Below are 13,528 nucleotides of genomic sequence, written 5' to 3'. Positions count from 1 at the left end.
TGCTGCTTTATTTCATTTCCCCACCAGTTTCTGCACCCCGTCACTTCCTCCCACTCCATGTTGGCACCCTGTCTTGGCAGTTTGCCCTATTAGTAAGGATGGCTGGATGGGCTCTGCTTCACTTCAGTAGAGCTTAGGGTTGAAGCTTTATCTATGCTTCTCTTTACATTACTGTAGTGTAGCTGTACATATATATACTCCTAGAATAGATGCAGTGTACCAGTAGGTAAATACATTGCACTGGTACAAGAATCCAAGTCTGAGTTGACTAGAAGGTGTGCAACAGAGAACTCTGAGGTTCTCCTTTTCTCAAAGAATGGAATAAGCTGTTTCCACTGTCTGTCTAACTGGAATACAGATCAGGTGTGGAAATCTAACTCTGGTCTTCTGTCAGTGAGGATCTCTGGCTTAGTGTTGTTTTATTGGTGAAATAGTTTGATCTTGCTACAAAAAATCATGAGCAGCATGCCAAAAAGCCATTACACCTATCATGGTAATGGCTAACAGACTTAAAGTGTAAAGGGAATTCCTTAACACACTAATAGTTGTACTGACTTATTTTTGAATGTTGCTGTTCCTTCTGGAGTTTCGTAATAGAACTGGTTTTTCTAGCCTGGAGAACTTTTTGGTGGGGCTGCATGTTCATGGAGTTTATTGTCTGACTCATCTCTTACTTGCTAGGGTTTTTTTAAACTGGCTCTACTTGGAACCAAACACACGAAGCAGAAGCGCAGATCTTGGCACTGTAAGTGATTTGGCAAATGGATCTTTTTCTAGTAGAAGGCAGGAATGGAGATATAGTTTGGAAAATAGAGTTTAGTCTTCCCTTAAAGAAGTTGTTGATCATACTAGATGCATTTGAATAGCTTGTAAAGACACTATCCAGTTTACTGATTATGAGGTCTTTGGGTTTCACATACATAGGGAATAGGGGGGAGCAGTGCAGTTTTCATAGTTCTGCCTTGCTGTGGGAAACTCTATACATCTATATGTACCTTTGGCTTTTTAAAGTAACGACTAAACCAACAAGCAGCTCAGTTCAATGAATACCTTGTAGATAAGACAAAACCCAGGGTCTTATTTAGCCAGATGCCTTTGAGGCTCAACCTTTGTGTGTTGATGCCAGTAATAACTAACAAGTGGTAGGCAGTTTTTCTTCAGCATTTGTACAGGATGCTGTACATAGGCCAGATGTTTTCTGAATGTCCTTTGGTTTAGCAGAGACTAAGCAAGGTGTTAAGTGTCTTAATGAGTTCTCGAGAACAAACGCATCCCAATCCCACTCTTGGTAGGTAATTTTTGTGAGTGTTATATTTATTTTTCTAAAACTTAATTTTGGGGCAACGATTTAAGTAGTTTGAGGTGAAAGAGTGGCTTCTCTTAGACATCCTCCATAATTAAATCTGAAGTTAACGACAACACAAGCTGCAATGTTGGCATACTCTGTATTTACAGGAGAAGTTGCTTTCATTTTGGGAGGAAGATGTTGAATAGTTAAAAGATCACTGGTTTTAGGGCTTCAGGTCTTGCTGGAGGTACCTGCATGTGAATATTGGGAGTGGTGTCTTCTAATGGTTTGCAGCAAAGGAGGATCCTGTTTCTAATCTGAGCTGTATGTTTGACTCATTACGTGACCTTGGGCAAGTTATTCATCTACCTTGAGTTTCAATTATCCCAGCTGGAAAATTGAATAAACAATAGAAATCTGCTGAAAAATGAAGTGCATCTGAACTGAGTTTTTCCTGGTAAATTATTTAGGAAGAATATATGGAAACAGCCATCAGAGTTTTTAATACTTCTTTTAATTGCCTTTTTTTTTTTTTTTAACATAAGGTTTCAACTTTTCCTTCAAGCCCAGGCTTGAACAGTTTACCCTATACCTACTGCTGTATGCTGTTGCTGACCTATAGTACTAGTCAGGCCAAGACAACTTAGTATTTTAGTTTTCCCCTCAAACTATGCTCCTTCCTCCCCACTAGTGAACATCAGTAGTGGCTCCACACTCTGAGTCTGACAAAACCCAAATTCTGTTCACAGATGAAAATATGGCTCACCTCCTGCCCATGCACAACCTCAAAGCAAGCAATACTACTTCAGCTGTCAACTAATTCTGGTCTACCATTTTGAGAGGTTAATTCCAGGCTAATCCTGCAGTTCCTAGATCAACATGTGTTGCTGTCTAGATAAAAATGCTACATAGTTCCTCTGATAATTTATGCTAGCCCTACATGTAGGATTCTGCTTGGGTGGTGTGGTGGGAGATTGGAGTTTACTTCTTGGTCGAGACTCTATCCCACTCAAGAACAAGGAGCAGTGGGCTGAATAAGGAGACCCCGATTAATGTAGAAACCAAGAAAGGCAGCCCTGTTTCTTACGTAGTGAGCCTCCCAAACAGATGGCTCTTAGTGGGGCTCTTCAGCCACCTCCATTGATTGCTCTCTGTAGGAATCTTGGCAGTCAGCTTAGGGGATGATCAGAAGCCTTCCTGTTCAACACCTCCAGCCCTCAGTCTATACTGTGGTTATGCTACAGGTTTGCATATAGTGAGCGTACCACACCAATCGCCAAAAGTCCCATTCTCATTGAAACACAGCTTATTCACAAGTTGATGGTCTTTACTGGAAAAGAGTGTTCTTTATCTTTGTTGCATGAAATAATAGCCTTTTGAAGCTTTGTATAGAGTACTTGGTTTGGTAAACTTTATGACTCAAAAGAATGTTGCCCAGAAGGATGAGCTGAGTAGAGGGTAGCAAGGTTGAATAGACTTTGATGCTGTTCCCTCTACTTGCTTCCAGGTGGCACTGTGAAGTAAGACAGTTTGTATTTACTGTCTGATGAGTCAGATTAATATTGAATATGAACATACAAAATAATATGGTCTTTTGTTGGTTATGGGGGTATGCTAGCCATTGGGAATTAAATATTCTTGCAGAGGAAAAAGGTAACTGAATTTCATTTTAGTGTAATATAGAATTGATCTTAGAATTGTTTTAGTTAACCATGAGATATATATGAAGACTTACCAAAGGGCTAATTTTGTTTAGTGCTGAAATTATGGCTCCCAGGTCTGAAGAGTTTCCAGTGACAAGCCTTTCCCTTTAGTGTATACATCTGAGGCCAGTTTTTAAAGGGCTTTATATTACAGTCAGACCCTCTCCTGCTTCTAATAAGATGCTGCCCATGTAATTTTGACAGAGGATGCTTTTTCTGCATATCCAAAGGTATGCAGTTTAACACACATCAGCATGTTAATTTTGAGGAAGAAAAGGTGTAATAGCTATTTCTATAAATGAGATTTTTCTCTCTGTTTTCAGTGGTGCTTACTTCCTTTTTTCCCTATTTGAGGAGGAGTTTATGACTTGGATTAGGCCTTTACAGCTGTATTTAAATCAGCAGTCTTCCTTAAGAAGATTTCCTTGGCAATGGTTTGCAAAAGAACTAGCTCAACAGCAGATGAAAGACCTGCTCCCCAATTTTAGAAGCTGCTCTTGTGTTCAAAGCTTAGCTAGCTGTTGATAAGATGGGAAAAAATGGTCCTGCTCCGTGAAATGTATTAAATCATTAAAATGTTCTCTCTTTCAGCAGCTCCATGAGACTGTGAAAAGAAAACTTGATAGTGCTGCCTCCCCTCAGAATGGAGACCAGCAGAATGGATATGGGGACATGTTTTCTGTGTCCAAGAAGTTACGTCGTGATGATGGTCTTGGTGGGGTAAGTGGTTCCTCCAATGGCATGCCTCCTGTATCTCCGCTGCATCAACTCGACAAGAAATCTTCCAGTGGAGATACTTTACATCTCAATGGAAAGCATTCAATGGGACTTGATGGCATCAGCAAAAAGTGTCTTCCGGATTCTAACGTCCAGCTGAATGGAAGTAGTGATAATGATGACTCATTTCCTTTGGGTTTGAACAAAGAGCTCAAGCAAGAGCCAGTGGATGATCTTCCTTGTATGATTGCTGGGGCTGGGAGTTCTATATCTCAAAACAACTTGATGCCCGATCTCAATCTCAATGAGCAAGAATGGAAGGAACTTATTGATGAACTTAACAGATCAGTGCCCGATGAAGACATGAAGGATCTATTTAATGAAGATTTTGAAGAGAAGAAAGATGCAGATTCTTCAAATTCAGCTGCACAGACTCCACTGCCACAAGACATTAACATAAAGACTGAATTTTCCCCAGCAGCCTTTGAGCAGGAACAGATGGGATCTCCACAAGTAAGATCCACCTCTTCAGGTTCAGCATTTATTGGAGCTTCTTCTGTCCCTGTTAGTGCAGCTTCTCCAGCAGTAGGTGGCTCTCAGACTATGTTCCAGCCTTCTAGTCAGCCAATGACTGAAAATCCTAACCAATCCATGATACAGGGATCAAACCAGTCTCAAAATGTGCAAAGGTCTCTGCCCAATGTATTACTATCTGGACAGGGCACAGGAAGTGCCAAAGACATGTCGTCTTCTCACCAACTCCAGCAGATAGCTGCCAAACAGAAGAGAGACCAGATGTTGCAGAACCAACAGCAGGCATCGCAGGTCCACCAGACCAGTCAGATTTCCAACTGGCAGCAGTCTGGGCCTTCTCATAGCCCATTGGGTGTCCCCTACACCATGGAGAATCCTTCCAGCCCTTCAGTTTACCAGCAGGACTTCAATAACCAGAAACTTGTGATGCCCAATATGGCAAATAAGAATTCCCCCAGAGCTGGTAGCAATTACCATGTGAATATGATGGGTCATCAGCCAAACAGCCTGAACCAGAACCCCGTGAACAGCCAAGGCTCCATGCTAGACTATGGCAACACAAAACCGCTTACACATTATAAAGCAGAGTGTGAACAAGGAGTTACGGTATCTGGTCAGAACAAGGCACCTATGCTGACCTATATGCAGCAACGCCCACAGCCTTCACTGCCTCATATGGGTGAAGAACAAAATGGCATGTTCCTGATGAAACAGAAGTCTGGAAATATTGCCTACAGACCTCTAGTACCGCACAGTCAGGTAAAGGTTAGGATTATTTTATCGTGGTGCAGTACCAGGTCTATGATATATGAAAGAATGTGGGTTGGTGGAGCTAGTATGCAAATTACTTGCTATTTCAGAACAGTTTACTTCAGATCCCAGGTTTTTACTTAACAAGGAGGAACAAGGATACAAGAGTAAAAAAAAAAAAATATGGAGCCACAAGCACATTTTGTTTCTGAGACAGTTTTTAATATCTGCTATTAACAGTCATGCTGGCAAGATTGTTTTTCGGTGTAGTATACCATAAGCAACAAAATCTTTAACTTTAGACCACAATCTGCATAAGGATCTGACAGCTTTTAAAACCTTTCTTAAATAAACTAGCAAATTGCCCATCAAGAATGACCAAGGCAGCAGAGCCGGAGCCTTGCGTGTCGTGTGTCCATGTCTGTGTCCGTTTCCTTCCCCCCCCCGCCCCCCAACTCCTCATCCACCCATGCTCCACCCCACCCCTGCTGCTGGTGCTTTGGGTCCAACCCTGCTCCCCTCCTACCACTCCCCCGCTGCTTTGGGTCTGACCGTGCTCCTTCCTCCCACCGCTTTGGGGCTGACCCCACTTCCCCCCCTTTCCCCCTGCCACTTTGGATGTGACCCCATTCCACTTCTTCCACCCCCCCCTCAATGCTTCAGTCTGGCCCTGCTCACCCCCCTCTGCCCCCCAGCTGCTTCAGGTCCGATCCCACTTCCCTCTCCCCCTGCTGTTTCAGGGCCGACCCTGCTTCCCCCCACCCCTCTGGGTCCACCTGGCACGCGTCTGCTGCCTCCCCCTCCCTGCCAGCTGTTCTGGGGGGCGTCCAGGCTAGCTAGCAGGGTGGCACTGCCACTGTGATCCCCCCCTTTGCCTGAAGGCAGGGAGGTGTGGGGAAGCCCCGCTGCTCGGGCAGGCAGGGCATGTTCCCCACTGCCAAACTTCCCTGGCAACAGTGCAAACTTGGGCCCCAGCCAGTTGCCGCCCACCGTCTTGGTGGCTCATGCACAGTTGGCCAGAAGTGTTACAGACAGACGGACTAAGCCTTTTATAATATTAGAATTCTGTATATAAAAAATAACAGAACTTCTCAAACCTTACCTTAATTTATTTTCAATCTCTGTCTCTTCTCCATTTTAAGTGACTTGTTTGAAGATCCCAAGTCTATACCTTTTGAATATTCTGGGTTCCATAGCATGCTGCTGCTCGGCAGTGGAAGATTAAATAGATTAGATTTTAGTTGAGAGGTAATTTGTATTTCTGCTTATGTCAAGGTTTGTTACCTAGTAATCCACAGGGAATAATAAGAGAGGCTCACATTCGCCCCAGATATCCAATTAATGGGGATAACCTCTGCCTACTTTAGGCAACACAAAGAATGAAAGGAGACCTACAAAGGAGAAATAGGGTTATGCCCTTTTTTTGCTTTATTACATATGAAGGGACCTTTATAGGGGTTGTTGTGCTTGCTTTATATTACAAATTTATATCTGGTCTACCTTGTTATTCCTAGAAGACTGCAGAGTTAATATATAGTTGGGTGTCACAAGCATAATGAGCATGATGTTTGTGTAGTTGAAGGGATGGAGAGTAAAACTGTGGTATTTAATAGCTAAAACACATTCTTGATGAACAGTTGAGAGTAAAGACCTTAAATCCTTCCTTCCTTCCTTCTAATTAAAGGCTGGTGGAGTAAAGGTCAAGTATGCTTTAAAGAAAAATATTTATTGCTGAAATAGGAAGAGATATCAGTTAAAACGAATCTAGTTTATTTGCTGTCAGTTTGCATATAGACCAGCCCCTTAGTGTAACATCGGGTATATTTGATTCAGGTTTCTGATGAAATTAAGAAGAAAGCTCACCGTTCCTTCTGAACTGGTATTTTAATTTGATGAATGAGTGGTATGTTCAGAATTGAGCAGGGCATAGAACATGTTTGATGGTAACCATAAGAATTGCAAACAAGTCTTCTGATAGACTTACCAAGCCTTTGAAAAGAATAATTTTCTTGAATTATTATTGCTTCTCATGTTGTTGCTATTTCTTACTGGTAACTTTAATGTTTGTTCAGGTTTCCTACTCCTAGAAGAGCAGTCTCAATGCAGTTTTTAGAGTGGTTGATTTTGAACATTGATCAGTAAATAGTGCCAAACTAAATAGTCAAACCCATCTTTTCAATGCACTCTCTCGTGGGGAGAGTGCGGTGGCTCAGAACATTAAAAAATGTACTTTTTTAGCTCTCTGTTTTGGCAAAAGATACTCTCCCTCCACACAGTGTCAGCAAGTCATGAGTTAAAATTCTGCCTAGAAAGAACAATTTTCCGGTACAGTGAAAAGTTGAGAGGAAAGGCAGAGTTAGTGGGATGTTGCCTATGATGTCATTTATCATTCAAATAAAGTGTCTGTCTTAAATTATTTTTATGCTATGATCCTCCCTTGCACCACTGGTAGCCAAGCAAGCTTAGAAAGTTTGTGCTTATAACTGTTGCAGTTATAGTGGTATACTTCATGTGACGTTGGACAAATAGGCCAAATGAGCCTAGTCAAGGAAATGAAAACTAGTGGAGAGAAGGCTCAACTAGAAAGCCTTTTTTGCAGAATCGGGGCCTTAGTGGAGAATGCAAATATTTACACACATGAGCAGTCCTGAGAACTCAATGGCACCATTCACAGACTCACATTCTTGCAGAATTGGCATCTTCTGTTGCTTGCTTGCTTCCTGTAGTTCCCTACAAGCTATCAAAATGCATTTCCAGTGTGCCTGTGCTAAAACCCCCATTAAAATTATTTGAGTACAGAGTTAGAAAAGGTGCCTACCTTGAAAAAAATGGTTCTGGGAGGACAGATTCGTGTTGTATTTTATAGCTTACATTCCTTTGGAACAGTGATGAAGTTTGAATACAGATGAATAGTTAGCCTACTATGTAGACATTAGCGGACTATCACTGCGGTAATATTTGCATTCCCCTCCTGTCCCCCCTCCATTCATAGCTAGCAATGTATCTATAGCTTTATAAAAGTATTGTTACTTGTGTTTGCCCATTTGCATAAGACTTGGGAAGTTTTGTATTTACAACCAAAAATGATGCCTTCATTCATGAATGTAGTATAGCTCTTAACCTTTCCCTGCTCCCATCTATTTGCGGCCCTTAACACACATTTCTATTTGGCTACCTTGAATCTATCTAATTGCGCTGAAAATGAACATTTGGCAACATGGTTGAACCCCTAAATCCTTATAGCTAGAGAATTAAAAATAGTTTGCTTGGTTTGTTTGCTTCACTTGATTTTTATTAACTGACTGTGCAAATACATAGATGAGTTATGGTTTGCAAGCTTTTGTTTTGATTATGTACGATGTGTCCTACAACAGCTGAAGTACTGTAAATGCTCTGCCATTCTCTGTCTCTCATGATAGTTATCTAGCTGACCTGCATATGTTCAGTAGAGCATTTGATGCTGTGGTGCCCAAGTCACCCACAGGACTGATTGTTGTTTATATTCTGCAGGATCAAAACCCTTCTCCCAACGTTCCTCGTGTCCCGGTTTCTGTCCCGGGTCCTGGTGTTGGTGCCCAGCCTCCCAATGTTTCCATAGCAGGTAACCATAACAGTGCAGCTTATCTCAATAACCAGCAGCAAGCAGCGGTAATGAAGCAACACCAGATGTTACTGGACCAGCAGAAACAAAGGGAGCAGCAAAAGCACTTGCTGATGGAGCAGCAGAAGCAGCAGTTCTTCCTGGGGCAAAGGCAGCAACAACTCCTAGCTGAGCAGGTATGCGGGACCTGGGAGAGCAAACGAATCCTTTCTTTTCACATTAGTTTTAATTTGCTTTGGTAGATTGAAGCACGACTTGAAACCTTGTTAGACTAAGTGAAGAAACACAGTTGAACTTCTCTTTGCAAACAGAGAGAGATTAATGAGTTGATGTCTGGGTGCGATACCTTTTGTTTTACTTAGATGAGCTATATTGAAGTGGTACTCTCTTCTCTTCTGTCATGGCTTATAGTCAAGGAAAAAGAGGTAGCCTCAAATCTAACAGTAAACAGGTGGATTTGGTAGTGGAGAAATACAAGGAGATAAGAGTAGAGAGGAAGGAGAGTATACCAATGACTGTGATTGTATGAAGGAAGAGCGGGGGCCAGGAGAGCAGGAGCAGAACAAAAGTTGAGGTTCAGACATGGGTGTTGTGTTTTAGGGCATTTGAAAAGTAAGGGCAGAATTAAATTTTGCACTGAATGTGGAGTCAGCAGAGTATTTGAAAATGAAGATGTATATGGCCATGCAGCTTTCATGTGTGTGAGAAAGGGGCCAGCAGCATTTGGCATGTTGGATAGAGTTTGGACTTTGAGAAGCCCTTGAGCCTCTGATAGTCAAGGTGAGAGGTAATAAGAGGCTGAGTATTTGAGAAGAGGATTCCAGACAATTGTGTAAACAAGCAATGTTGGATAATGTCTGCATGTGCCCAAATACTTTAAAAAAAAGAAAAGATACGGAACTGAGCAGGGTTACAGACAGGTTGCTGACAGACATATGAGATACACACACATTTCTAGCTCTTGTTCAAAGGAATCTCTTCCATCCATGAGACCTTTATTTGGGAAAGGGAGGTAGAGAAAGCCCACATCAAAAAGGTGTGTACACTCAGTACGCGGAATGCACTGTTGAGGTTCTCATAGTTGTTCATCTAGTCATTTGGTTATAATACAAGTAGAGCTGTAAGGACTGAATGTTGGTGGACGCTGTGCAGAAAGGAACTGACACCGCTAGATATAGGGGTGATACATGGGTGGTAGGAAAGGTGAGCAGGCCCTGGGATACTTGTTTATCCATGGAGATGGCCCAGGAAAACTAACAGAGTGTGAAAGGGTAGGCCAGTAGTTAAAAGAAAGCTGTGAGCTACACAGAAAATAATAATATTGCTGCTGTGACCCATCTAGCCAAGACATGGATTGAAATGGTTTAGGAGGCTTGAGTTAAAGGTGACTGGAAATATCCAGAGCCTGACTTTGAATGTTGCAAGATTAGAGTGTAATGTAGGAGAACATGAGGAGAATGAGAAATGCAGCCAGCTTTAGAAGGTTGGAGAAAACCCAATAATCAGTGAAAAATGATGTTTGTCAGGTTGATCAAGCTCCCCCTGCTGGATGTTTCCCAGACTGCTGTGTTTCGCTCCACATACCGGGACGACTTGCTTTTACACTGCCAGACTCCTAACCGGGCAGACTGCAGACAGGATTGTTGGCACATTTTAGGCACAAACTCTGATGTGGCTTAGTTGCCCTACAACCAGTACTGACACCACAATATATAAGTACACCCTTTCCCAGCTTTTTACCTTGTGGACATTCTGGTTTGCAGTTTTATTCTTTAGGGACATGTAGTGATAGTTAAATGCACACATTTTACAAAAGGTTTTTTAACCAATCTGTCTTTATTTTAGGTGGTGCAGAGGTGCCAGAACACCTACCTGCTAGTTCCTGCTTCAGTTATTTTTACTGCTTCTGAGCACTTTGGGGGATTTGCGTCAGCGTGTTTTGGGGACTCCAGTTCTCCTATGCTGTCTTACATTTCTCTTGCTCACGGCTTTTCCTGAGAGAGAGAATCTCTTTCTGGCTTTAGCAGTTAGCTTCCTTTAGGCTTTGCCTGGTCCAGAGTCAGGTCATGTTGCTCGGGAAACGTCTCTCTCGTTTCTTCCCAGTTGCTCTTCAGCCTTAGAGCCTTCTCAGTCTTGGAGATATTTAAAGGTCTGCATTCTCTCTGATGAAATTTTCATTCCTTCAAAACCTTCTCCCTGTAGACCACTGGTATAATGGGTTTTCTTCCAGCTTGGATACCTTCGTTAAGCTATCCCTTGTCCTAATAGACTACAGCCATTAAAGGCTAAAAACTTTTCTTTGCTCTAAAACCTTCTCTAGGCAGGATATGAGGCATGTGATAGGGGCCTTGTCAGCCTGTGACTGATTTAGTACATATTCAGGGTTGGAGTTGTACATAAAGTTAATAAATAATTCATAAATTGTACATAAATAGATTACCCCTATCATCCCACAGCTCAATTGCATTTTGCCTTCCTTTGGCTTCATGGTTTATTTACCCTGTCAAGGTACAGGCATGAGCACCACAGTAATCTTTCTGTGCTGCCTGACATTGGGAAATCTGGAAAAAAAAAAACTACTGAGGTCCCTCAGCCCTGTTCCCATGGTCCCTTCTAGCCCCTAACATCTGTGAATTGCACCCTAGGAAAACGCCACATCCTGAATGGAGGGTAGCAGGCCGGGTATGTGCACATGTGCATTCTGTCGGCCGCGTGGCATCAGAAGTTGTCTTCCAGCTGGAGAGTCTGCATTGCTCAGTTGGCAGAAAGAAGGGGCTGTGGCACCACAAGGCACTCCCAGTTTTTCTTCAGTAGAACCTGAGCAGTGCAGACTGCTCTGTAGTCTGTACATTAGGTCTGCTACAGAAGGAGCAGAGCTTCTGTCTTCCCAAGGTTTGTCACTTTCTGAGCCACAAGCAGCTTTTTATATAGCCTGGCAGTTGCATGATCTGGAACCATGCATCACTTCATTCTTTCCTGAAGGCTCTCTCTCAGAATTTACTGCCTGGTTGAATCCAGTCTCTGGAAAAAGACTGGTAGTGCCTTCTAGCTAAGGTGCCTCGGACAACGTTATTGTCTGAGTTCCCATTGTGGTGGCTTTATGATATGTAAAGTCAGAAAGTTTTTAAAAAATAACCCTAGTTTTCTTACCTTCTGTTAGGAGTACAAAGTCTTTTGTCACCATGTTGGAAGAGACAGAGTTGTTGAATATTTTAGAGTTTTTCTCTAGTTGAGCTAGTGTGCTTAATACAGTCTTAAGCAGTGAATAAATGATCGATATAGATTCTGTCACACTAGTTTCTCTAGTTATCTACACTCTTCCAGGAAAACTAGGGTAACCAAGAACTGATTATTGTGGGGTTTTTTAACTAACATCTTTCAGTCTCTTTATACAAAATAAAAAACACTCGCTTGTTTTTTCTGGCTGCTTTTGAAGTTGAAGGTAAGAAGTGCATCTCTGCAGTCTTCAAAGTATTACTGAAAATATGTTATTTATTAAACTTGCACATGAATGAACAGCTGACATTCCTACCTTATAGTGTCTCTTAGAGCTTTAATACACATTGCATCAACTCTTTATGTTGCATGTTTCTATCACCTTGGCTTCCAGTTATTGCATTTTTTTGTAATGGAAATCTCAGTTATTTCATAATCTGTCATCTTGGTCCTGGCCTTCCCTTTTTAAAAAAAAAAAAATTAAACCTGTTGCATTTGATTCCTCTAAGGCTGTAGTTCGCAGTCTTTTTTAGACTCAAGGCATCTGTCTTAGACTTGAGGCACCTCTCAGAAAATGCCAGTTTTCATTTGTTTTCTGACTGCAGAAAAACACTAGAGAAACTTTTCTGTTGCAAAGAACTAAGAAAGATCACAACAGGTCAGAAAGTTTATTTTACAAATCCCGTTTACTGTTACATCTAACAGTGCTAACATGTCACACTCTTGAAAGGATGTCAAGGCACCCCAAGGTGCTGTATCACCCTGGTTGAGAATTGCTACTCTAAGGAAGAGATGCATGCTTCTGGATTGACAAAGTTAGCAAGTTTGTAATCAAACTACAGGTAGCTTTGTTTTTATCCTGTGCAAAGTCTCACTTGAAATCCAGGACAGACTTTTTTTTATTTTCTAATTTCCTTCTATTGGACCTCTCCTAGGAGAAACAGCGGCAGCAGCAAGAGCAGCAGCTCCAGCGACACCTGACCCGACCACCCCCTCAGTACCAGGACCAGCCACAGAATCCTTATCAGCCGCAGGTCGGACAGTTTACAGGTAAACAACCTTGACAGCTGAACTAAAGCAGGTGGAGAGATTCCTTTGGACCATAAGTCTTTAAGGTCCCTATTCTAGATAACTTAATTATCTGTTCTCTTCCTTTGTCATGGCACTTTAAAGTGTTTTGATGTGTCTTCTCATTTTCGCTGAGCATGAATAGTCTCCCCTTTCCCTTGTATGTTGATTGCAACTAATTGATTTTGTATTATATTAAATCTGCAACTTTTCAGTACTCTTCTGGGAATAGTCAAAAGTGCTTAGATAGAGGATTGTAAGAAAAGTGTCATTGTTTTTTGGGGGGCTCAAGCAGTCCAGGAATCTACCCTCCTTTCCTGTCCCATGGAGACCCTGTATTATAGTCAGCCTTCTTCCAGCATGGGAAGGTTGAATTGTGTTAAGTCTGAGGGAAAAACTCAACTTCCTGTAATTACCACAAGATCTCACTAGAGCAGCAGTTGGTTGGCAATGTACTCCAGTGGCAGGCCAGAGTGACCCAGCCGCTGCCACTTCTCTCTGCTACCTGTTACACAGGTGAAACCCCCCCACCTCCTCCCCCTGCTGCTGGAACACTGCACAAGCTCCCCCTTAGGTTCAGTAACATTAAATTGGGCCTTGTAACAGGTCTTAATTTTAAGACTAGGACATGGTTACTTTTTAACCAATAAC

General features: G+C 42.1%; 1 protein-coding gene across 3 annotated transcripts in view; it reads left to right on the top strand.

Moving 5' to 3' along the window:
• Nucleotides 1–13,528, top strand: part of MAML1 (mastermind like transcriptional coactivator 1) — a 29,530-nt gene that overhangs the window by 5,847 nt on the left and 10,155 nt on the right. Inside the window, exons 1-4 of one of the 3 annotated variants that reach the window (XM_090064695.1) lie at nucleotides 522–745; nucleotides 3,583–5,001; nucleotides 8,503–8,769; nucleotides 12,745–12,859. In XM_090064695.1, the coding sequence (XP_089920821.1) occupies nucleotides 566–745; nucleotides 3,583–5,001; nucleotides 8,503–8,769; nucleotides 12,745–12,859 (1,981 nt within the window). In that variant the 5' untranslated portion in view covers nucleotides 522–565. Of the gene's footprint in view, nucleotides 1–521; nucleotides 746–3,582; nucleotides 5,002–8,502; nucleotides 8,770–12,744; nucleotides 12,860–13,528 lie in introns of those variants that run through there. The other 2 variants (XM_090064694.1, XM_090064693.1) reach the window with 2 other exon arrangements.

This window comes from Crocodylus siamensis, chromosome 10 (assembly GCF_052110815.1).
Source record: "Crocodylus siamensis isolate JL-2025a chromosome 10, ASM5211081v1, whole genome shotgun sequence".
Classification (NCBI taxonomy): Eukaryota; Metazoa; Chordata; order Crocodylia; family Crocodylidae; genus Crocodylus; species Crocodylus siamensis.
This window is presented reverse-complemented; position numbering and strand designations above follow the sequence as displayed.